General features: G+C 42.1%; 1 protein-coding gene across 10 annotated transcripts in view; it reads right to left on the bottom strand.

The window, feature by feature from the left end:
* Window positions 1-26,446, bottom strand: part of FHOD3 (formin homology 2 domain containing 3) — a 644,613-nt gene that overhangs the window by 124,516 nt on the left and 493,651 nt on the right. For 6 of the 10 annotated variants that reach the window (XM_034761350.1, XM_034761355.1, XM_034761352.1 and 3 more), the window contains 3 exons: window positions 25,805-25,906; window positions 22,567-22,953; window positions 18,755-18,880 (listed from right to left, as the gene is read on the bottom strand). In XM_034761350.1, the coding sequence (XP_034617241.1) occupies window positions 18,755-18,880; window positions 22,567-22,953; window positions 25,805-25,906 (615 nt within the window). The remainder of the gene's footprint in view (window positions 1-18,754; window positions 18,881-22,566; window positions 22,954-25,804; window positions 25,907-26,446) is intronic. The other 4 variants (XM_034761357.1, XM_034761359.1, XM_034761356.1 and 1 more) reach the window with 1 other exon arrangement.

Here is a 26,446-nt window from a genome sequence, read left to right as displayed (position 1 = left end):
CACCACAGAAAGTATATCCAGACAAAACGAGAGGCAGAAAAATATTATAATAGTGGCCAGAAGTCTAAATTCCTCCCGAAAATTTGTGATTTGTAACCATTATTATACACCAAGATATTGGGGGCAAAGGGGACATTATTTTACCATTATCTTGTTGGAAGAATACAGGAGAGAGGTAACAAAGAGGAAGGGAAACCGTTTGTGTAAATGGGGACCTTGGACAATGTAAAAAGAAAAAGCCACCTTCAAGACAAAACTCTTTTAAAGAACCACCTAACTAAACTGACCCATTGCATTTGCTACAATTCAATTTCAATGCACCACATTCTATTTTGTTACTTTGTTACATGTATACTTCAGTTTAACCATTTTATGACAATACTCCATCACATACTAGTAAATCCCACACAATAGTTTGTGAAAGTGACCAATGCCTTAGGAATTTGAGACCTTTGCTATTAAATCTTTGTTGAGAATTGAGGTGAGGGAATAGGTCTTATTGCAAGCATTGTTGGATTGGCAAAGTGTGAATTAGCACTGCAGATATATTATCTAAATCTTCTTCAGTGGTCACCTTTTCTTCATTGCCAGTAGAGCAGAAAATCTTTAACTTTATCAAATGTATCTAAGTCTGTATTTCATTTCATCTTTGCAAAGAACACAAGATACAAAGGTATATAATGACAGCTGAAAAAAAATCAGAAGGTTGATATTCAGGATTTTTATAATTTAACTATGTCCAAAATCATTAATAATCCTAATTATCCATTTTCCACCATATTCCTGCTCCTGCAGTCATGAAAATATTATGAAGGGAGAACACCACCAGACTGCTGGTCTGAAATAGACCTCACGCAAATCTAAATGTCTCTTGGCTCTAACATAATAAACCCACTGCCCAGCCTAGAAAGAGACAAAAGGGGAGCTGGAGCTGCCAAGAGCCATACTGCTCTTCACAGTTATGGATATTATATCTGTGTGTGACAGGGCAGATTCAAAAGTGTGTTGATATAACAATTTGCGAACAGACTAAACATAACTTGGGAAATCTTTACAAAAATTCTCTTGAAAACAAACAAAAATTAGAGAGATAAAGCTACAGATTAATATTTCCTTTGAAAGAGAAACTTGAGAACCACCAGAAGAAAAAGAACTGATTAATGTCAGACTTTTAACTGGCCTGCAAGGCTATGTAAAATGAAGCCACGACAGGGTAGTTACAGTAGTTCAGGGTCAGTGGGTATCCAGGACAATGGTTTCCATTGCACAAAGACTTTCCTTTACACAGGGACCATTATTCAGAATGAATAACCCACACACTTTTTGTACCAATGTAACTATTTTGGTTAGGGTGTGATTTTTCTACTGACAGTTATACCAGCACAGCCCCTAGTTTGGATGCAGTTATATCAGTACAAAACTGCCTTATTCTGAATCAGTATATTCCTCTCCCCATAAATTAGGAATAAGTTAAAGCACTATACTAGACAGTCTGTACCACTTTAACTATGCCAATCCTGCAGATGTACAGAGGTGCTTAACTTTAACTCAATGGGATTATTCATGTGATTAAAGTTAAGCAAATATGCAAATCTTTGCAGATCGGGACCAAAATCAGCAAACGTTAGATATGTGTCTGAAATGCAAATGGCTATTCTCTTAATGTATGCACAGCTCACCTTCATAGCATCAAGACACAGGAGGGTGTCTTTTGCCAGTCTTCAACAAATGCCTTTGCCTATATTGTGAGGCACAGAAGGCCGCAACCAGTGGATGGCCACTGAAACAAGTATTGTCATGTCTTGATGTTATTTTAATATAGCAAGTTCAGCAGAACTTCACTAACCTGCACTACTGCTTGAGAGAGCCATTGCAAGTCACTGAATTCTGTGAGTAAATACACACAAAAATAGTGTCTTACAAGACCTAGTTTGTTCGTACACTTGAAAACCATGATCTGGTTTTAATGGTTTAAGATAAGACTTTATCATGTACAAAGTGCTGCAGCATATTTTGCAAAAATAATGAAGCTTTGGTAATAAGGAGACCTCCCTAAAGCTTCCAAGCTATTAAATCTCTTTATAAGAAGGAAGGCAGTGTCATTTTTTATATGAATCTTACAATGAACAGAGGAAGGGCAGAGGCTCTACCTTCTTAGATATTATGACAATGCCTAGCACATTTGGGGCTTTACTGGACTATAACTACAGGCGAGTCTCATCTTACGAGTAAAGCGAAAACCGCGTATAGTCAAAATTACATTGAGTTCAATGGCGGGCGGAATCGCCCGCACTACAGGTACAGTATTAAAATTGTTATTTTTCTCTTTTTTTGTTGTTTTTTGTTTGTTTTTGCCGACCGCATAAAGCTGAAATCCTGCATGTTAAATGCGTGTAAGATGCGACAGACCTGTACTAGCAAGTTTATTCTGTAAATTGTTCAGAGTTTAATTCAAATAAATTAAATTAAATAAAATCTCAGTAGAATTACCACCAAAAACATGGGGAAGGAGGGAAGCTTTTGGTAAATCTGGGTCCATGCATGCTTTTAAGTGGAAACCTGGCAAAATTTAGTGGTTTTGACCTGAAATAAAGCTGAACTTGGTTTCTGAGAGTTATTTTTCCCTTCAGTTTTTGTGTTTTTAAAATCTGAAACTTGAAGTTTGGTTCACCTGGGTCTGAAGAGAAACCAGAAAAAGGTTTGCACAAAACCCTGCTAACCTAAACTGCTGAGCTTAGTACACCTCTGCTCTCACCATTGCTCTCTGGTGGATGGGCTGTTCCCAACATTGAGTTGGTGTTAAAACTAGGGGCTAAATTCTCCCCCATGATGAGCACAGCAAACCACTTCAAGTCTCTTCTGCTTTCCTGACATACACAAACCACCCTAACATCCCCTGAAAGCTCTTGGTGGGAGTTATATACTGTAACGGTGCCGACTCACCACCACAGCATCTCCTGGTGGTCATGCTGAGAATTAGCTCTCTTGGACCACCAGCTTTGACCACTATCGTGTCTCACTCGCTGTTACTTCGGCTTCCTCCACCATCTCCACCATCTGGACCCACCTTGCTCCTGGACCGCCGTGTCCTCTTCGGGTCACTGCCCTCCAGCTGTGTCCCAGCCCGCTGTCTCCCCCCCTTTGGGGGACAGGTAGTCCTCAGTCCTTCCACTTGCCTCAGCGGCCAACTGCAGTCTCTAGTCTAACCTCTGGCTTCAGGGGCAAACTACAGTCTGGATTTAGGCCACTCTCCTCATTGGCAATTAGGGGTAAAGGGGGGAGGGGACCAGGCCTGCCCACTCCTCTGGGTCCCGGCCCACGGACCCTATAGCTGGCAGCCACTTACTGCCCCTCCTCCTATTCTCGCAGCCTACTTTCTGTGGGCCACTTCCCCTAGAGGCCTAGCACCTTCCCTGCCCTTGCTTCAGAGCCTCCGTCTGGCCATGGTCAGCCAAGAGCTCCCCTATTGCGCCACTACCCTGCCCAGCAGTGCAGTATCTTTGGTGCTCCTTGGCAGACAGTCCTTCTCCCTTATCCTCAGGGAGAGACTGTCCCTTGTGCTGCTGAATAGCTCTTTATATATGAAGTGCTCCAACAAGCCTTCTCCTTATGGGCTCTCCCAATAAACCCTTTCCTGATTGGCTGGGTTCTGTGCAGCCTCTCCAAGGCTGCCTTAACCCTTCTCCTGCCTGTGTGCGGCAGTCACCCCACCACAATACACATAAGGAGAACAGAATACTGTTCATACATATTAAAGCCGAGAACGAGAAGAGCTTTCAACACCAAATTTGAAGTCACCAAACAGTTTCTAACAGAAGCGCAATAATGATCTAACCATCAGGGAAATACCATCAACTGCTAACCACTACCACAAGGAAAGCACTATTTTTAAAGGGCAGTGGATCATATAATTTGTTTGGTTTCATATATTTCCTGTTTTTCCTTAATGTTCAACTACAACAGTGGGAATAGATAGTGCTGGAGTGGGGATTAGCAGTGGAAGGCTAGTCAAAAGAAGTCAGTTTTGAGAACCTGCCAGGAAATTTCCTCCAACAGCACTTCCCGGGTGGTGTAGCCAATTACAGGAACAGTTAGTTTTAGTAGAAACTAAACCAAGAGCTGTTTAACATTGTCAAGTACGCTTTTTTATGAGGCACTAAAACAGTTTAAAGATGCACCCAGATTGCCAGGAAATCAGTGTTGCAGGCACCTGGGGAGGGGAGAGTACTCCAGGGAAAAATATTTACAGGCTTTGGCTGCATTTCCTGCTTAAGCTTATAGTAGGGTATTTAAAATATCACTAAAGTTAGTTGAGAAAAGATTTCCATATCATTTTACTCCAGTAAGCTTATTTATCCCATGTGTTTATGAATTTCTGTTATGGAAATACAATGGCTGGATAACTCTGATGATGTATTTATATTGAACTGTATTTAAATATGGTGTGTATCAAAAAGGCCTAAGCAGCCAATCAGAACATTGGCTTGAACAATAAATATTCAATGCCATATTTTACAGGAGCCCAATGAGAATATACTGTATCCTAGGGTCAGATGGTTCAAACCCAAGTGTTCTAATACAGCGGTTCTCAAACTTCACTGCACTGCGACCCCCTTCTGACAACAAAAATTACTACATGACCCCAGGAGGAGGGACCGAAGCCTCAGCCTGCCTGAACACCGCCACGGAGTATGGATTGGATGAATGGACTATAACGTGGATAGAAAGCCGGCTAGATTGTCAGGCGCAATGTGTAGTGATCAACTGCTTGATGTCTAGTTGGTAGCCAGTATCAAGTGGAGTGGCCCAGGGATCGGTCCTGTGGCTGGTTCTGTTCAACATCTTCATTAATGATCTGGATGATGGGATGGATTGCACTCTCAGCAAGTTTGTGGATTACACTAAGCTAGGGGGAGAGGTAGATACGCTGGAGGGTAAGGAGAGGGTCCAGAGTGACCTAGACAAATTGGATGACTGGGCCAAAAGAAATCTGATGAGGTTCAACAAGGACAAGTGCAGAGTCCTGCATTTAAGACAGAAGAATCCCATGCACCGCTACATGCTGGGGACCGACTGGCTAAGCGGCAGTTCTGCAGACAAGGACCTTGGGGTTTCAGTGGACGAGAAGCTGGATATGAGTCAACAGTGTGCCCTTGTTGCCAAGAAGGCTAACGGCATATTGGGCTGTATAAGTAGGAGCATTACCAGCAGATCGAGAGAAGTGATTATTCCCCTCTATTTGGCACTGGTGAGGCCACATCTGGAGTATTGCAACCAGTTTTGGGCCCCCCACTACAGAAAGGATGTGAACAAATTGGAGAGAGTCCAGCAGAGGGGAACGAAAATGATTAGGGTGCTGGGGCACATGACTTACGAGGACAGACTGAGGGAACTGGGGTTATTTAGTCTGCAGAAGAGAAGAGTAAGGGGGGATTTGATAGCCACCTTCAACTACCTGATGGGGGGTTCCAAAGAGGATGGAGCTCTGCTGTTCTCAGTGGTGGCAGATGACAGAACAAGGAGCAATGGTCTCAAATTGCAGTGAGGGGAGATCTAGGTTGGATATTAGGAAACACTATTTCACTAGGAGGGTGGAGAAGCACTGGAATGGGTTACCTAGGGAGGTGGTGGAATCTCCATCCTTAGCGTTTTTTTAAGGCCCGACTTCACAAAGCCTTGGCTGGGATGATTTAGTTGGGGTTGGTCCTGCTTTGAGCAGGGGGTTGGACTAGATGACCTCTTGAGTCTTTTCCAACCCTAATCTTCTATGATTCTATGAGGCGGCTTAGTTGCTATGAAAAATATGAAATCTCATTAGAACCAATTACTTACACCAGAGGATTGGAAAGTAGCAAAAATAATACTTATATATTTAAAAAAAATAGGAAATCCAAGAAATTATAGATTAGTAAACCTTAATTTTTTTACCCAGTAAGCTGCCTGAAATGGTCATGTAAACTAGAACTGTAAAAAATCTAGAAGATCTGAAAGTGTCTAACCAGAAGGGCTTCTAGAAAGGATAATTGTGCCTCACAAATCTATCAGAGCTCCTCTTTCAGTGAGCCAATAAAATAGTGGATAAAGGAGAATTGACTGATGTAATTTATTTAGACTTCCAAAATGTCTTTGAGAAAGTCCCTCACAAGGGGCTGCTAAATAGGGTGTGACATGCAAAGTACTGCCATAGATCAGAAAATGGATACGAGACAGGAAACAAAACACAGGAATAAATACGTTTATTTTCATTATGGCAAAATGTTTACAGCAGGCTGCACAAGGTTCTGTCCTAGGACAGGTATTGTTTAATGTATTTGTTAGTGATTTGGAAAACAGAGTGAGTCATGAAGTGGTAAAATCTGCAGATGATGCAAAATTATTTATGTTAATCAAGACTGGAGAAGACTTGGAAGAACTTCAGAAGGATCAGACAGAGCCCAGTTTGCAGCCACGGAGCAGGGGAAGCCTGGGCTGCCTGGAGAATTGTGCAGCAGCCAAACACGGGGAAGCTGGGCAGCTGAGCCACTGAAGCTGACCACAGACTCCTCCTTCTGTGGTACACTGGGTTGGAGGAAGAAGGTTCAGAGTTGGGCTGCCTGGATCACCAAGCCCTGTGGAGATTGCTTCCCTGGGGAACCCAGCGAAAAAACTCGCATTGTTGTAAATAATCATTGCCTAGTTTTAGATTAAATGAGCCATAGCTGTATGTTTTTTGTAGGGGCAGGGGAATGGACTTGAAGCCTATTTTATGGCAATGGAATAAATGAAGCAATAGCACAGCAGCCAGCAAACAGAGCCGGACACAGGGGAGTTTGAGTGGAGATCTGTTAGAGGACAAAGCAAAACTCCTTTTCCTTAGATGCTGTGAGTTCTTGAGAGTGTGTGTTTGTTTGCTTGCTTGGTTTTTTTTTGTTTTTTGTTTTTAGTTTGCAGGGGATGTTAGGGACACCAGTGTGCAGTGAAAGAAGCACAGCCTTTGATCACAGCAGAGGCCTGATTAGGGGGTGGGGCTTTCCAGATTTTGGGGCCTATAAAGGCAGCCAAGCAACCAACCAGTGGAACAGGAGCCAGCAAAAAGAGCCATGCAAGGACTCAGGGTAACAAGATGGAAAAACTAGAACTACTGGTGCAGGAAGTGAAACCAGATGACATAGGGATAACAGAAGCATGGTGGAATAGTAGTCATGGCTGCAGCACAGGTATTGAAGGGTAAGTGTTGTTCAGGAAAGCCAGAAATAAAGGTATAGGCGGTGAAGTGGCATTGTATTTAATGATGAGGTAGACTGTAAAGAAATTAGAAATGATGAAATGGATAAAACAGAATCTTTTTGGGTCAAAATAACATTGGGGAAGAAAGATAACAGAGGTTTAGGATAGTGCTTGGGGTCTGCTAGAAAACCAATTTTGTACAGGATCCAATTTGGATATGGATAGAGTGTGTCATACCCAGGGTACAATTTGGACTGATGAACAGCTGTGTCCTCTCAATTCTCCAACCTGGGGTGACTTTTACACTGTTTCACTGTGAGAGCAACCACTCCTGGTCTGCTCACAAAGAGCCTTCAGCATGTAAGTTACCCCGTTATATTGTATGAGTGCTGCAGCCAGTCACCTTGAATTATACTGCAAAGCAACACCAGCAAACTCCCATTCTCAGACTTTCCCCAGAAATGTACCTCTTGTACTGCCTAGCCCTCTCTTGGACCATACAAGCTCCTATAAAGTCTGTCATTTTATTAATAGAAAATTATATACACAAATCCTATTATCCCAAATGGAATTTCCCAAATACTTCAATCCAAACACACTGGTTTAGCTAAAACAATAAAACAAATTTATTAACTATAAAAGGATAGATTTTAAGTGAATATAAGTAATGACACATAAAAGTCAGAATTGGTTACAAAAGAAATAAAAGCAAAATGCAACTATCTTAACAAAATGGAGTGAATTCAAAGCAAAGGTCTCTCTCACCATGTTTCAGCTGTTTAACTGGCTGAATTTCCTTCAGTCCGGACCTCTCCCACAGTACAATGCTGCTTCCTTTGTTCTTCAGATGTTGTGGATGCCACAGGCAGAGAGAAAGGGGGGCATAATTTAGGGGCATCTGCTCTCCCTTCTTAGAGTTCTTTCTCTTCTTTGAAAAGTATCTCCAGCTGAGGTTCAGGAGACAGAAAGTCTGTGTGGATGGCAACCCCAGCTGTTTCTTTGTCGAGATGAAGATGTTTTACTCTCACCCTCTTTCCTACCAAAGACTGGGCACTTACTCAGGTAATGGTCCATTTGATTTTATTGCCACTTGGCTGAGGCATCAGCTTGCCTTTTATCTCTGGGGAACTGGTTTGTGACCGCTTCCCAGACACGGAACATGTCTTAGTCATACCATAAAGAGGAATCTTATAACTTTACATACAATGTTGCCACATATATGTTACTAGGACAATAATGATCAACAAATTGTGAGTTTTCAAATACTACATCACAAGGCATACTTTATATAACATTGATCACATTCCTGTGAAAGGGGTGAACACAGGGGTACAGATCATCACATAGAGACCTCTTTGATATTTTTAATGAAATAAATACTACTGGGAATTGTGTGATTATGGGAGTCTTTAATTTCCCAGATATAGATTGGACAAGTGCTACTAATAATGATAGGGCCCAGATATTCCTGGATGTGATAGCTGACAGATTTTTCACCAAATAGTCACTGAACCAACAAGAGGTAATGCCATTTTAAATTTAATATTGGTAAGTAGCGAGAACCTCACAGAAGAACTGGTTGTAGAGGACAGCCTTGGTTTGAGTGATAAGATTTACTCAGTTTAAACTAAATGGAAGGATAAATAAAAATATGTCTGCAACTAGGGTCCTTGATTTCGAAAGGGCAAACTTTAAAAAAATAAGGAAATTAGATAGGGAAGTGGACTGCACCGAAGAATTCAAAAATAAGAATGTGGAGGAGGCTTGGAATTACTTTAAATCAAAGTTCCAGAAGCTATCTGAAGCCTGCATCCCAAGCAAAGGGACAAAATTTGTAAAGAAGAGTTGCAGACCAAATTGGATGAGCAAGCAGCTCAAACAGATTATTAACAGAAAGCAGAAAGCCTAAAAGGAATGGAAGATGGAAAGGATCAGCAAGTGTATGGAAAAAGTGAGAACTGCTAAAAGCCAAGCAGAGTTGGACCCTGCAAAGGAAATTAAAACCAATAGTGAAACGTTCTATAGCCATATAAATAAAAAGAAAACAAACAAAGAAGAAGCGGGACCATTAAGCACAGAGGATAGAGTTGAGATTAAAGATAACCTAGACCTGCCTAACACCTAAATGAATACTTTGCTTCAGTTTTTAATAAGGGTAATGAGGACCTTAGGGATAGTGGCAGGGTGACTAATGGAAACACGGATATGGAAGTAAAAATTACAACATCCAAGTGTAAGTCATACTCAAACAGCTTACTGGGACCAAATTGGGGGACCAAGCTAATCTGCATCCAAGAATATTAAAGTAACTGACACATGAAATTGCAAGGCCAATAGCAAGGATTTTTAATAAGTGAAGTGAAGTGGCGTGGGCCACAGGGACGTTCTGGCCACTGCTTCATGCAGCTCCCATTGGCCGGGAATGGCGAACCACGGCCACTGGGGGCTGCAGGCGGACGGGCAAATGTAAACAAACTGTCTAGTGGCCAGCCAGCTTATTACCCTGACAGGTTGCATGAGGCCCATGGGCCATAGGTTGCCCACCACTGTGTCAGTACCATCATACAAAGCACTGGCGAGACCTCATCTGGAATACTATGTGCAGTTCTGGTCTCCCATGTTTAAGAAAGATTAATTCAAAATGGAACAGGTCCAGAGAAGCACTACTAGGATAATCAGAGGAATGGAAAACTTACCTTATGAGAGGAGACTCAAGGAGCCTGGTTTGTTTAGCCTAATCAAATGAAGGCTGAGGGGCAATATGATTTTGTTCTCTATAAATACATCAGAGGGATAAATACCAGGGATGGAGAGGAGTTATTTAAGTGCCAATCTTGACACAAGAACAAATGGATATAAACTGGCCATCAACTAGTTTATGCTTGAAATTAGACAAAGGTTTCTGATCATCACAGGAGTGAAGTTCTGGAACAGACTTCCAGGAGAGCAGAGGGGGCAAAGAAAACCAAGTTGTTTCAAGACTGATTTTGAAAAGTTTATGGAGGGAATGGTATGATGAGACTGCCTACTATGGCATGTGGCCCATCTGCAACTGCTAGTAGCAAAAATCCCCAATGGCTAGAGATGGGGCACTAGACTGGGAGGGCTCTGAGTTACTACAGAGAGTTATTTCCCAGGTATCTGGCTAGTGGGTCTTGCCCACATGCTCAGGGTTCAACTGATCACCACAGTTGGGGTCGGGAAGGAATTTCCCCCCAGGTCAGATAGGTAGAGACGCTAAGGGTTTTTCACCTTCCTCTGCAGCATGAGGCACAGGGCACTTACTGGTTTAAAGTAGAGTAAAATGGTGGAGTCTCTGTAACTCAAAATCTTTAAATCATTATTCGAGGACTTCAGTAACTCAGCCAGAAGTTATAGGTCTATTACAGGTGTGAATGGGTGAGGTTCTGTGGCCTATAATGTGCAGGAGGTCAGACTACATGATCATAATGTTCCCTTGTAAAGTTCCCTGTTAAAGCCTATGAATCTATAATATTGGTGCAGAAAATCCAGCCACCAGGGGCAGAAGTATCCAAAGCTGGGACTACTATTTTGCGGGGGGCAAGAGGGAAGTATAAAAATGAGTCCAGGTCAGAACCTCCTGTCCCCCAGAACTGTGCAAGGGAGACCCACCCACACACTCGGGAGGCAGTAGAACCTAGATGGTGCCTCCCCTCTCATGTGCCATGTGGGCTGCAGAGAGGAGCCATCAGACACTCCAGCTGATAGGGGCAGAGGCAGCCAAAGCAGGGACCTTCGGGCCTTTGGACATTCAGAGAACTTTCTAGAGTTTTGACTAGGCTTACTCTAATCTGTGCTCATTGGCTGCTTCCTCCAACCCTCCCGCCCACCTCCCTCATAGTATCTTAATTTCAGCTTCAGTCTACACCCGCGCCATTCCCCTCATTCCTCTTCCCTTCCGTTTTTCTTTCCCTTTAGTCTGTCTACCCCAAACTAATCTCCTCTCCCAAATACATAAATAAATGAATAAATTGTGGAATAACATGCTGTTTGCTGCCATCACACCGTTCATTCTGCTTGTGTGTTCTACCCCTTCCCCAACCCTATGCCTGTCTTGTCTATTTAGAGTGCAAGCTCTTTGGGGAAGGGGCCATCTATTACTCTGTGTTTGTACAGTGCCTAGCACCATGGAGCCTCTCTCTTGGTTGGCCCTAAGGTGCTATGGCAATAAGCTTAAAAAAAGAATTTAGTTCTTGCCACAGAACTTAATCCTATTTTACTGCAGATTTCACGGACTATAACCATGAGTACCAACAAAAGTATCCCAACCACTGAGATATACTTACAAGCAGCTGAGAAGGCTTATTTGACAGTGATGTGTTTTGTACCACAACTTCACTATGATTCAGAACAGGGATGGAAACTTTAAGGTAGTAGAGGGCCACTAAAGAAGCCATTAAAACCCTTTGGCAAACCATATAGAAAAAAAATATTCAGACTGAGCTGGGTCACAGACGGGTGCAGTCTTTTAGTAAAGCTGCTGCTGCCGTGTACTGCTCCGCCTGGCTCCGCCTCCCCATCAACACCTGTTCCGACTCTGCCCCATGCTACCCAGCTCCAGTTAGTGCCTTCCCATTGGCTGATTGTGGGGGAGCTCAAAGCCGATCTGGTTCTGGCCAGACTCTCCACCAGAGGTGGAGGGAGGGCATACCTCTGTCAATGGGGAAGAAGTAACCAGAGCAGGGTTGCGTGGGATAGAGCCAGAGCCTATGTCAATGGGCGGTCAGGCGCATGGATTCCCCATGTGGCAGAGTCTGTGTCCATGGTGGAGAAAAGCAAAGGCAGGAACTGGCAGCAGCACGACCCATGTGCCAGGTCACAATGACACTCAGATTTGGTCAGCTGCCCCTCTGTCATGCCAGCAGGGAGGGGGCTCAGGAAGGGTCTATTGGCATTGGTTACTGTCCCTGCATTGGTAGAGGTGTACCCTGACCTTCCCACGCTGGGCGAGGAGGGATTGGCCACAATCAGTTTGGCGGTGGGAACTGGAAACCAATGACAGCAACAAGAGCCAGGAGGTGTGGGACAGAGCCTCCTCCCTTATGTGAGTGACAGAGAGGTGGTTGGGCCATTGAGTGGCACTGTGACTCAGCACAGGGGCTACTGCATCCAGTCCTGGCTTTGCTCTTCTCCACACTCCCTGCAAGCAACCTCACTACAAGCAGTGTGCGTGATGCTCAGAATTGGGTGGGCCTGGGTGCTAACAGCCCACTCAGGCTCACCTGTGGCTGTGCCCCTACTCAACGCCCCCCCCAAATAATATTTTCACTGGCCACCTATGGGTGGGTCAATAAAATGATCTGGTGGGCTGGATGCAGCCCCCGGGTCACCAGTTAACCATCCTTGATTTTAGAGCAAGGGCATGACTTTCCCCCTATTATAAACCCACCTTCAGACTCCAGTGGTGAGATCACAAGTAAAACAGTGTTGGTACCTCTACACAGCAATTAAACACCTGTGGCTGGCCTGGGGGTCAGCTGACTCAGGCTTGGGCTACAGAGTTGTAGACATTCAGGCTTGAGATGCAGCCTGAGCTCTGGGGCTCTACACGAAGGGGGGGAGGAGGGAGGGTCGCAAAGCCCAGACCTCAGCCTGAGTTCGAAGAGCAACAATGCAATATTACTGCTCTGCAGCCAGAGCCCTATGAGGCCGAGTCAGCTGACCCTGTTTAATCGCTGTGCAGTCATACCCAGGAGGGCCCTGTTAGATTGAGGAGCTCATTTTCAGGAAAATCCTATAAGGCCTGAGCACAACTAAAGAAAACAGAAATACAGAGAGGGGAACAAACATCTTCTCTTCACAATCAAAAAATGGAATTAGAGGTACAGAGAGAACAGTGTATATTGTTACTCTCTGGCAGTTACATTGTATTGCCCTGCTTTGGCTGAACTGGTGGGCTTATGAAATCGAGATTGATGTAGCTTTCTGGTTTGGGTGTTTGTTGGTGGATGAAGAAATGGAGGGTGGGAACACTACTCTAGTCTAAAAGGGGAAGTCTAGAGTGTCTCACTTTCTTCTGCATTGGGAACTACACTCACAAACTGGATCAGTAAAAGAGCCAATATCCCATTCCTTTCAGTCACATGGTGAACATAGAGTGCACTGCGGTTAGACTTCCTTCACCAGAATCCCCCATAGCTGTAATATGCACTTCACAAACGTGGCTATCCACAGGGGGTACAGAGAAATGAGATGGAGGAACAGTCTTTCAAGCAAGAGCTGGCAAGATCTGCAGCTGAATTTACAAACCGACAAATTCAAATAGCTTCTCTTTCCACTGTACAATCACAGATACACCCAAAAAAGAACTAAACACAAACAACGTTACTATTGCACTGAATTATACAAATGTTTTTGTTCAGTACTGATCTTAGGAAAAGAATGGTTTTAAAAACAGTAATGTCAATGACTTCTTTCAAACTCAAGTTGTAGCTCTCGTTTTCATAGGCAAAATGCAGCCAAAGTTTTGAAAGGTCCATCAATTGAATCAAACTCAGACTGAATCATGCTAGATAGCACTGAGATTAATGCTTCTCTCTTTATTTCTTGTTTTTTAAGGTCAGATAAACTGTATCAGAAATCACATATGAAGTGCTTATTGGATAATTCTCCCCTAAATGATATAAAAAATAAGGATATAGAGATCATTTATGCAGTCCTTTGATAACTCTGAAACCATAAACTGAAAGCAGAAAACTCACCTTGGAATTAACTGTTAATAGCATCTGCTTCTTATCAAGTTTTTTTTATTTTCAAATTTTTACATAATCTCACATGGAATACCTCAGATGGAGGTCTGTCAGGGTTCCCTCCCTACTCTGAACTTTAGGGTACAGATATGGGGACCTGCATGAAAGACCCCCAAGCTTACTTCTACCAGCTTAGGTTAAAACTTCCCCAAGGCACAAATTCTCCTTTGTACCTTGGATTAGGTAAATGCTGCCATCACCAAGTGATTCAAACAAACATCCTAAATGTTTGGAGCCCTATCTTCCCCCTAAAATCCCCCCAAGCCCTACACCCCCTTTCTTGGGGAGGCTTGAGACTAAACAAGATGAGCACAGACCAACCTTGGGTTTTTTAGGACACTAAAAAAACCAATCAGATTCTAAAAAATACCCAGAACTTTATTAGAAAGAAAAAAGGTAAAAGAAGCACCTCTGTAAAATTAGAATGGAAGATGATCTCACAGGGCAATCAGATTCAAACCACAGAGGATTTCCCTCTAGGCAAAACCTTAAAGTTACAAAAAGAAAAAACAAAACAAAACAGGAATACACCTTCCTCTCAGCACAGAGAAAATCACAAGCCAAAACAAAATATAATCTAATGCATTCCCTTGCTAGTACTTACTAATTCTGTAGAAGTTGGATTGCTTGATTTCTTGATCTGTCTCCAACAAGAGCCACACAGAACAGACAGAGCAAAGCCTCCCCCCCCCCCAGATTTGAAATTATCTTGTCCCCTTGTTGGTCCTTTGGGTCAGGTGCCAGCCAGGTTCCTTGAGCTTCTTAACCCTTTACAGGTAAGAGGATTTTGTGCCTCTGGCCAGGAAGGATTTTATAGTACTGTATACAGAAAGGTGGCTACCCTTCCCTTTATATTTATGACAGGCTCACTGAAAAGTTCCATGGTACTTCAAACTAACTGGTTGGTGATTAGTGTAACATACATTACAGCCCACTGTCCAATGAGCAAAATTCCATCCTTAGATCCCTCCATGCGCATCTTTGCAAGTCATGAATTTTACGATTCCATAAGAAAAACATGATTCTGCCCTGCTTAGAGTAGACCTGTCATTGGAGTAACATGGTGTGTACACCTGGAATAGCAGAGCACCCAGAAATCATGTGCTTGACTTAAGTTGAATCCCAAACCCTGAAAATCTGTGTATGCTACATCATAACAAACTGGGGGCTTAAAATATTTCAAGAAATAACTGCATAAGAAAGTGGTGCATTCAACAGGCAAAAGGAAACTGTTGGATACATTCATTTTTCACAACTCTAACCGCCACCTGAGGGTCACATACAAAATCCATAAATCCAGGATAATCACATTGATCTGTAACACTCCCTCAAAGACTTTTATGGCTTCATCCTGCAAGGTCCTGGGCACTCTGGCTGCAAACCAGCAAAGCACTTAAGTACAGGCTGAAAGCTAACCTTGAGTGCTTTGCTGGATGGATACCTGGGTGCTCAGGCCCTTGCTGGGCAGGTCCCCATAAACATAAGTTATTCTTTCTGTGCGAATCAGTTATTCTTTGACAATTTCATCCATGCTATATTATCCACTCCTGCTCTTCAGATTCCACGTTCTGCTTCTTTCACCACTGCGGTTCCCAGGAGAGCGCTGCGGTTCGGCGGATACTGACTTCTATTCGCGGATATCCGCATACGGGGGTATATATGTGTATTTGCGCAGGGCTCTACAAGTGACCGTCCTGGCCCAGGCGGGAAGAGGAAGGGGCAGAGCCAGAGCTGGAAAGCTAGAGCCCCTCCTCTTCCAGCTATGCTGCCTGGGAACGCCAGGCACTCTCCTAGGCAGCTGCTGCGCTGCACTGGGCAGCATACAGGAGTGGCTCCAGGGCCTGGCTGCCAGGAAGAGCAGACGAATGCCAGGGAGAGCCAGCGCAGCAGGAGGACAGAGCCCCCACCCAGGTAATGTGGGATGGGGAGGGGATGGGGAGAGTGTGGGGGCCCTGGGCTGAGGGCGGGGAGGAGTCACGTGTGAGGTCACAGGCGGGTCACGTGGGGAGGTCACATGCTCCCCCTTTAGCTGGTTGCCCCCTTTGTGTCCCTCTCATGAGTTGCCATACCGGTAAGAGTTAAAATCTATTTGTACCACTGGGTTTCACATTTGCAGATCTGTGCAGCCCTTCCACAGCCAGATCCCCAAAATAAATGAATGTTTTATGAAGGGTAACAATTAGTATTTTGTGCCTAGAGATAAGAGAGATTTTTGTTGCATAATTTTCTTCAAAGGGGATGAATTTTGACCTGTGTAATCATGTCTCAAAATGAAGGGTTGAATCCTGCTTTTATTGCTGAAATTATAATATACAGATGCCATATGTAGAAGAGACATCCATGTGATGAATTGCAGAGCCAGGAGATAAAATGAATTCATCACATACTCTGAACCACTTGCATGCTGCCCAAGGTTTACTTCTAACATTTCAAACTCATGAGCATCTTCAGAGGGCCATTGTATTTTTGGATATCCTGATACAGAACTTTCTTTTTCCTCCCAACCCAATTTACTCTCATCATGGGCAATATTCAGTCCAGCATTAGAGACAGGTTAATGCCTGATAGGGCTAGAAATAGATTTATGCCATTGGAAAGAGGAGATAACTCCATGTCCCAGTGGGACAGGGCTTGATTCTACTGCTGGAAGGTCCAGAGGTATATTTTAAGTCATAACATTTATGCATGGATGTGTTATTTTAAGTTATTAGTTTTTTCATTTAAAAAAATGTAATTACATATTTTTCTGCTGTCATGCGTTCTGTACTGCTGGACTCAAAAGGAGCCTAATTTTACAGACCTACATATAATATATATGGACACAAATACACATGTAATTACAGGACAGAAATGAAGGGATGTTCCCTTTGTGAAATGTTTGCATTCAATTCCTGTTTAGCAGTAATTTACTGTTCTAAACTGTACTCATAAAAAAGCTGCTTTTAAATCTTTGAAGTAGTCTATGCTAGTGCCTATGGTTCAACTCGATCTACTAAAATCAAGTTAAAGGCATTACTCTTCATCTGCAACAGGAAAAGGTCAAGTTTAGGGTCAGACTGAGCTAGCTCGTGTAATCTAAGCACAAGTACACTGGGACCACTCTTCCTCGTCAAGACAAGGCCTCCGAGGGTCACTTTTACATTGAACCCTAATTCCAAATTTGACCTAGCTTCAGGTGGATATGGAAGTTTTTCACAGCCCTAATCTCAATGTCTACTACATACGCAAGACAAGTATTAACTTTCCTCATTAAATCTGTTCAACAAGCAACTGGAGAACAAAAACAATTGTTCTTACACAAGATTATTAATCAAAAACCTCAAAAGAACCGGAATACTTGTAACTTTGGCTGATTTGAATCTCTGTTTCTAAGAGATAAAAGAGTGACAGTGATTGTTTGGAGTCTTTTGTTCTGGTTTCACATGACAATGATTTGACCCAGACTGTGAAAGATAAATCCAGCCAAGTTCCTATAGGAAGATGAGCAAATGAAAAATTGTGCCTTTCACCATGGGTATATTTAATGTAATTACTCACTTGAAAGCAGGATTAAATCAATACCTTGTGGTTGGAAACACTTACACACTGTGGAACCACTTACACCAGACGGTGGAAAGATTCAGTGAAATAAGCAATTAAAAATATAACAAAGGGAACACCAAGGAAAATTAAAGAGGAAATAATTAAACTCAAAAGATGACTTGGAAATGTAAATTCAGTGGCACATAGACAAAAGACCCTGGGGAAAATACTTTGATATGTTAAAACACAGGTACAGTGGCTAGTAAAAAGCTTGAACAAATTCCCAGAAGGAGCAAGAGTCTGTATTAACCAAAACAGAGGCTAATGGCCAAGTTTAGAGTTGAGGTTTAGGGTAAACTAGGCCCCTGTAAGCTGCTAACTTGCAGAAGGCTTTTGAAGAATTAAAGGCCAATTTGGCAACATGTGAATCTGAGCCCATCAAGCCCTGTTGGAAATTATTTAAGGTTAACCAGTCTTGACAGCCGCATAATTAAAATCTCCTACCTCTCCCTCTTTAACCCAGCATGATATCCTTTGGAGTTGTCGTTTACTTTCAAGCAGTAACAGTCAGTTAATTTCTGGTGGTCTAAACCTCTTGCCAAGTGGAATTTCTTGCATGTATCCATAACATTCTTTCTTTCTATATTTTTTCTACATACCTCAGTGGACCATAATTCATCGTGGTATTTTGATAGCTCATAGACTGATTTTTTTTTAAAGTTAGTTGGTAGGTTAGTATGTGTCTCCCTGATATATTATGGAAAACATTTTGCTTGTGATTTAAAAGCAATAAGATAAATGATGCATTTTCAAGAAAATGAAGGGCCAAAATTATACCATGGGAAATTTGGACATCTTAGACTTTGATGACATTACTCTGAATTTGCCTCAGTGTAAATGAAATTAGAATTGTGTAAAATCTTTCAAAAATTGGGAGAAATAAATTTTATTGTAAAAAGCCTTCAAGTACTTAACTCTGTTGTAACAATTCTAGATGAAAGTAGCAGCGATGGGATGGAAATAGATCTGGCCATTAAAAATAACACAACAAACAATCCACTTAGAAAGAGCGAGGGAGGAAACTTTTCTTGCTTTTAGTAAATTCTATCTATAAATGTTAAAACAGATCTGACTAGCACAAATGTTTAAAATTCAGACACAATGACATACACAGACACAACCATTATTTCCTCTACCCTCTATATGCAGGGATAATTTCAAAATGCAGATTTAATTACTAAGCCTTTCTTACAAACCTTTCAGATTTGGTCTCCTGAGGTGGTGACAGAGTTGTCCCATAACGAGAAATGGGTGTGGTAGGTGCACTGATTCCAGAATAAGGTCTTGTAGAGGAATAAGAGTTGTTGCCATAGCTACTGTTTCTGAAGTTACCAGAAGAATAGAAGGCAGGCGGAAAAAGGGAGAGACAAAGAGAAAGAAAGAAAATAATCAGCAAGCAGACATGTGGCAGCAAACCCTCTACTCATAAGGGGGATCAAAGGATGTTGTACCCAGAACTCCATGAACTTCCAGCCACATCCCCACCTTTGAAAAAAAAGTAGCATGTCACTCATTTTAATATAACCCATAACAAGGACACATTTAATATTGTATGTTTTAAACTACTGGTATGGAGATTAAAAGAAGGATTACAATGTTCCTTTAAATTGACAGCTGTTCACTGGAATACCTAATTGACGGCTCAGTTACTCAGAAATTTATTAGCTGGTTTGGGAGCTGATAATCAACCACCAGGAAAGAAATCGAAAAGATCAATGTCAGCAGTATTCATTCCAAGTGAAATAAAGGAAAACACCAGTATTCCCCAGGCATTGTCAGAACATGGACTCAAATGATTGGCTAATGTTTCTGCTGTAAATGAAAAGCATCCAAATTCTTTTCAATTAAAACATGAAGTATTTTCTTTCCCCACCCCTTCTTCCCCAACCTAAGTCAGAGCTTATGGGCCATTTCTTATGATGTCTGTAAAAAATCATAGCCACAGTTAAAAAAGACGTGTCTCTGGAAGCACAGCTTTAGGAATTTCTACCATCCATTCACTCCATTAAAAAAATGTTTGACTTCAATGTTAGCTTGTTGATCAAAGAGAAATTGTTTCCAGGGCTCTTGGAATGGTCACCGCCCCAGAGCCCTTAGTATCAATGTTTTCATCCTGGCTTTTCTACTGAGCAGAAAAGGCAGCTGCAAAGCTTTCATGTGTCTTTTAACTGCTCCACCATCATATGTAACTGACATGTCATGGGTGCTGGCTTTGGAAAAGTTTTAACCTTTCTTTCTACATTTTGGAAGAGATGCACCTTTTCCATTGGGACTGTATGCCAGATGGTAGTTAAATTATTCCAGGAAGCCAACCCACCCAAATGACAAAATTTCATGAAAGAAAAGCATAGTGTCGTTTTCTTTTTAACAGCTCATTAGATTAAATATACTCCATTTATTTTATCACTCCTCTTCCCCCTGAAAATGCTAGTATTGCATAATTTCACTTCATTCAGGCATGTTACTTGAAAACCTAGGTGTCTTTTTCAGCTCAGATTAACTCCTATCATTTTGCTTCTGGAAAACTGCTTTATACAAATGTCCAAATTTCATTCTTTGGGCTACAACCTGAAGTACTGATTGCCATGGGCTAGAGTGATACAGTTAGAGTAAATTTAAGCTAGGAATCTTTTATGGGAGGGACCTTGCTATGAACAGAATGGATTTCCTCTCCATATCCCCATACCCATACCGATTGTGCCTGTCTTAAAGGGCTGGGGTCCTATTTGTAAGGTTTTGTATACTATGTGTCTGTATAGCATAGGGCCTCTTTGGTTACATAGGCCTAAAGTTGCCACTGGTCTTCACTCTGATACAGATTAAATTGGTGGCCATGAGCAAGTAACCACTCTTCTGCCTCGGTTTCTACATCTAAGATATTGAGATAACACTACTTACATCTCTCTCATGGGATGTTGGGAAGCTTAAATGATCCTGGTGAAAGGGAAGGGAAAATCCTTTGAAAAAGGAAAGTGCTCTTAATAGTCCAAGTGTTGAGTGGTGGAATAGTATAACTCAATTCCTTTTAGAGTGTTTGGGGGCTACAAAGCACACTAACTAAGGGAGAGACCTTGGCATCTGTAGTCTGTCAGAAGCAAATGATGTCAGCTTGGATATGAAAGTGAAGATCATCCACTGCTTATCCCACTACAAAGATAAAAATCTGCATAACTTTCAGTAAGCATCATATAATAAAGAGACTTAAGTAGGGGATAAGAATCTGTAGTAACTTGTCAGACTTAATGATTTTGCATAACAAAATAACAATCCAAATAAACCTAAATATTTTATTTGCTAAGACTTTTACTATATGCAAAATATTTACCAATTGCTTATTGAAAACATGTGCATTGAGGATTTACTACTATGCTCAGTAAGGGCAGTATAACCACTAATCGGCTGTTAAACCTCAAAGAGTTGCAAATAATCAATTATTTTATAAACCTATAATACTGTAAGTGGCTTATTAAATCTCATTCCAGTGTGTAGCTGGAAGTTTTAAATTAAAGTATGGCTGTTTCCCTATTTTCACTCAGATGATACCTTTTTAGGATTAAACCTATTATACATCTCTTGTGCAGGGCCGCCCGGGCTGGGGTGGGGAGAGGCAAGTGGGGCAATTTTCCCCAGGCCCCGGGCCCCGCAGGGGCCCCCACGAGAATGTTGGAGGCTCCTCCCCGCCTCTGCCTTCACCTTCCCCCATCCCCCGGCACCTCAGCGCGCCATGTCCAGGAGCGGTCCTGGACAGTGCTACAGCCATGTGGCCTGAGCTCCTCCCGCTCAGAGTCCAGAGCCACGTGGTAAGGGGGCGGGGCTGCGAGCTCCGGCGGGCTGAGCGGCAGGAGCTCCTGGACACGGCTCGCTGAGGCTCTGGGAGAGGGGGTAAGTGGCATGGTAAGCCCCTCTGAGCTGGGCACCCCCGACCCCATCCCCCCCCAGCCCTGACCCCCAGCTCTAAGCCCAGCCCCTCTGAGCCGGGTCCCCCCCGACCCCATCCCCCCACAGCCCTGACCCCTAGCTCTGAGCCCAGCCCCTCTGAAGCTGACACCCTCCTTACCCCATCCCGCCCACAGCCCTGACCCCCAGCTCCAAGCCCAGCCCCTCGGAGCCGGGCACTCCATGACCCAGAGCCCAGCTCCCCACCCAGCCCTGGGCAACAGTAGCGCCACCCCCAGGCAGCGACAGCCCATTGGCACCAACCATCACCCAGTGACAGCCTGTTATGTAATTGCAAATGGGATACATACCATTAAAGCATTTAATGTTTTTAAATAATGTATTTCGTGTATTTTCAAATTACATTCAAAAATTAATTTTTGAATGTATTTCACTGGTTATTTTTTACATTTCCAAATACATGTTACTATAGTATTGCAACGTTTTTTTTAATAGAAGGGGCCCCTGAAATTGCTTTGTCCCAGGCCTCCTGAATCCTCTGGGCGGCCCTGCTCTTGTGACATAGACAATTTGAAAATGCAGAAAGAAAAGTTATGGCTGTATCTGTACTTAAGCATTGCAATGCAAGAGAATTGGAGGTGAAATCCTGGCCCCACCGAAATCAATGGGAGTTTTGTCATTGATTTCAGCGGAACCAGGATTTCACCCTAAAATTTCTAGGGCCTGATGTTGATCTCACACAGGTTTTACATCAGTATAATGCCAATGATTTCCTTGAAATTACTCCTGAAAATTATACCACACAAATGAAAGCAAAATTGATGCCCATAAGCCTTTTCCCCAAAAGATGCGTTGATCATGTTTTTTTTTTACTGTCACTTAGAACAGGCCTGTTATTCACTATGTATCTTGAAGAGAAACAGGATGAAATAAGAGTATCGAAGACCAAGGAGGGAGAATCAATCATGTTAAAATATAGGCTTACATGACTAAAACTAATACAGTATGTTCTAGAAACAATGCAACACAGAGAGCATGTAAACAGTACAATAAAACTCTAGAAGATGTTCTTAATTCATCTAAAAATTAATGCCAGCTGTATAAAATCTACCTGTTTTCCCTGATAACCTCTGCTTCCTTTTCTGTAACAGTTGCTGGAGACTCTTCAAAGTCATAGGAGAAAAGGTGAAAAGGGCTATGTGGTACATAAGGCAATTTCTCTACAGTTGGAGATGCCTTTGGAGTAATAGATGCTGATGAATTTTGGGAGGAGTTAAGTGAGACTGATGCAGGAGAGGATGGTGATGAATAAACAGAATAATGGAGTGAGACAGATGAATCAGGCACAGAAGATGAGCTGCTGGACGGACTCTTGGCTTTAGAGCATGAGGGAGGCCTCTCGGCTTGAGAAACTGCACTTGAGACGGCTGAAGAATCAGAACTCTGATTCTCATTCTGCAGCTTTTCATTTGCAACCAGGTTTACGTCTGGGATCTCACTGCAAGGGAGGGTGTGGTGAGGAGGGAAAGAGAGACAAGGCACAGCAGGATAAGGAGAAAAGGGATCAAAGATCACATAGTTAGGGGGGGAAAAGTCCAGCAGAGTCAAACAAAAACAACGACTTCCCAAATGTAGCCAATTGCCATCACTTTTAAAAAGCTAGGAAGCTCAAAGCTTTGTGTCCTAGAGGGATTCTTCTTAGGGTTGGAAAAAATGAGGAATGTTCAGATTTGGTTTAGAGGAAGGGAAGGGATTGAACCCATGGAAATTCAGAACCTGGAATCTAGTTTTCATGAGTCTTTTCTACTACAGTTCTCTATACTATCCTCAAGTGGCCAGTTAAGCCCAAAAGCAGCCTTACCATACTGGATGATCTGGCCCAAAGAAAAGGTAATTTATAATGTATGCCCAAATCTAATGACCTGATATCTCAATACCACCCTGTATTCTGATATGACATGTTTATATAAGTATGTGGAGATCTACTGACACAAAGCACTATATCAGAGCAGGTATTATTTTATACAAAACTCATTTACCAGAGATGAAGCCCAAAATGACCCAAATCAGTATTCTTCTATCAAAACAAAACCCTACAGTGGATTTAAAAACAATGTGCTATCAGTGTGCTATGTACCTCTTTAAGTAACTCTTCCATGACAGTTCTCACTATAAGAGTCAGAGTAACAGCCGTGTTAGTCTGTATCCGTAAAAAGAAGAACAGGAGTACTTGTGGCACCTTAGAGACTAACAAATTTATTAGAGCATAAGCTTTCGTGGACTACAGCCCACTTCTTCGGATGCATATAGAATGGAACATATNCTATATGCATCCGAAGAAGTGGGCTGTAGTCCACGAAAGCTTATGCTCTAATAAATTTGTTAGTCTCTAAGGTGCCACAAGTACTCCTGTTCTTCTTTTCACTATAAGAGTGTCATCACAAGGCTTCTACCCCATTTACTCACTACACGGGGGCTGAATGAGGAAACTGCAAGCAGATCAGTTGTGCACAGATGCCTGTGCTCCAAGGGCAGTTGAAAGGGGTCTTTGCATAGGCCCCACATAGCTTAGTGTCCTTGTAATAAAGGAGGACCAGAGGCAGGACAGGCAAGGAACCATGGGTTCCCGCATTTGTGCAGGTCTGTTAGCCTTGACATCCAGAGCCCTAGGCTGGAATAGCAACTACGGGGGCTGGCATTGCAGCCCTGAGCTGGGTCACTAGATTAGTGGGTTGATTTCATCACCCCTATCCCTCTGAACTCCAACTGTGTAGCACCTGAGTATTCGGCATTTGTGAAATTGGAGTGGATTTCACCCAGTAAATAACATTCACTACAATAATTTTGTAATGGATAATCATGAAATTACAGGAGTTTTGCAGAGAGGATGAAATGATTTGCATAGAGAATTATGAACTGCTAATATCATCCATCTTTTCCTCCTCAAATCTGCTGTCATAAATAACAGTGAAGATACCAACTCGATTGGACTAGAGCAACAATTTGTGTTTTTGAGGCCCAATTTCTCATAACAGCAATCTCCTCGGCAACCTGGAAACATTCATCTACTGTGCCAGATAAGAATCACCTGTCCATAGACCAATATATTCCCATAATCCCTTACAAAGTGCTCTAGAACAAATTTCCAGAGCATAGGTCACACCCAGTTATTTTACAAAGGCAGTTAAAGGGTGATATTTTGAACAACGATCTGAATATCACTCTAGCTATATCAAAGTAGATATTATTTTAGAAGTATGAAAGTTACATAAGCGCAAAACATGCCGTATATGACTCCTCAATTACACCTCTTTACATAATGTTGTTTTATATTCAGGTAATTAAATAACTTGAGTTTTTAGCTCTTACTTTTAAGCATTGGATTTGAGGAAATTATCACTTAATTTTAAATTTTCAGAAGGCCATTGGTTAGATTTGCAGACTGGAAGACATTAATAACAACATTACAATATTTTCTTTGGAATTTGCACATTAAACAGTTTCCTTTCCTCCTTCAGCGCTGTAGAAGTCTGTATGAGTGTGGTTAAGTTTAAAAAAACATCCAATCTCATTTTGCAGAATTGCAGAGCCAAACATTTTAACTTAAATCAAATGGCTGTCTAGAAGAGAAAGCATATTTTCTTTTTCTGATTTATTTATTAGGATAAAGTTACCATTGGCCAAATCCATATGAATCTCAGAAAACAAATGGAAAATATTACATGTGAACGTGTAATATTGATAGATAGAGTTTGTTTACATATACACATGCAAATGAATGCCTGTGTCCAGCTTTGCCCCTCAATTAAGTATTTTTCCCCTATAAAAATTTGTTAAAAATTCTAAAATAACTAGTTGGCAATATTCCAGAAATGGTAATATTTTATATTGGATTCATAAAAAGAATTATAATCATGAAAAAGGCACATTTCTGTCTGTGATGATGGATCACGGAAACACTAATAAAGGATGCTCAGGAAGAGGTGCACAGAGGCCCCAGCTCAGCAAAGTATTTCAGCATGCGATGAATTGCTTTGCTGAAAGGGATGAAATTAGGCACATGCTTAATTTCCATCATCAGTTCTGCTTGTTAAGCCTTCTGAATCAAATGAGTGTAGCTAGTGTGCAATCCATTGGATTTTTATAATTAAATGCATTTAGATATTGTCATAAATACGAACAAGTCTTTGTTGATTCAAAAGCCTTTTCCTAAGGTACTTTTTAAAATGAAAAGTATGAATATGTTTTCCAGGATAGTTGAGTACTATAAATTAGTAAGGTGAATTCATGCTACAAATATTGGTGGTGAGGTCAGGAAAGGTGAGAGGAGGGACACTGAAGCCCAGTACCTGGGTTTGACCTGCCTACTGGCCTCTTCCTCCCCCTCATCCTCAGTATTAGGCTCTGTGACTGGTTGCTCCTCTTCCTCTTCTTCATACTCCTTCTCCTCTCTGAGATCAAACCAAGGAAAGAGGCATGCAATAGGATAGAAAGAGAGAAGGTGGAAGAGAAAAAGAGATAAGTCGCCCCAAAACACCAAACCCAATCATGTTAGAAATGGAAGGAAAAAAAAGACAGAAGTAGTTCAGGCACGACATGAGAAACCATCTTACCCAACTAAATCTATCGAAAAATGTGTACGCATGCTGCAGACCGTTAAATGCACTGTTTGCACTAGCTAAGTATTTAAGTATCCAAGACATTAAAAATCATACTGATGTTATCACAAAGGGATTATTAATGCATGGATTTGTTTTCCATATTTATATCTATTAAAAAAAATCCTAAAGACTGTTCACTTCTTTTCTAGACCTAGGAAGAGCACTGCTGCAGTGCTACTCCCACAGAGGCTTGTGTATCCTAGTCTCCCATATCATAGCAACTAACTAGCTACCAGTTGAGCATTAGCTTTGCCAACATCTGACCTCTTGCTAAGAGGGAATGCCTATCGCAGCAGTGCTGCACTTGTTGCAATTCCTGTACCAGCCAGA

The sequence above is a fragment of the Trachemys scripta genome, chromosome 2, assembly GCF_013100865.1.
Source record: "Trachemys scripta elegans isolate TJP31775 chromosome 2, CAS_Tse_1.0, whole genome shotgun sequence".
NCBI lineage: Eukaryota > Metazoa > Chordata > Testudines > Emydidae > Trachemys > Trachemys scripta.
Note: the sequence above shows the minus strand (reverse complement) of the source record. Positions and strands in the feature narration are given on the sequence as shown.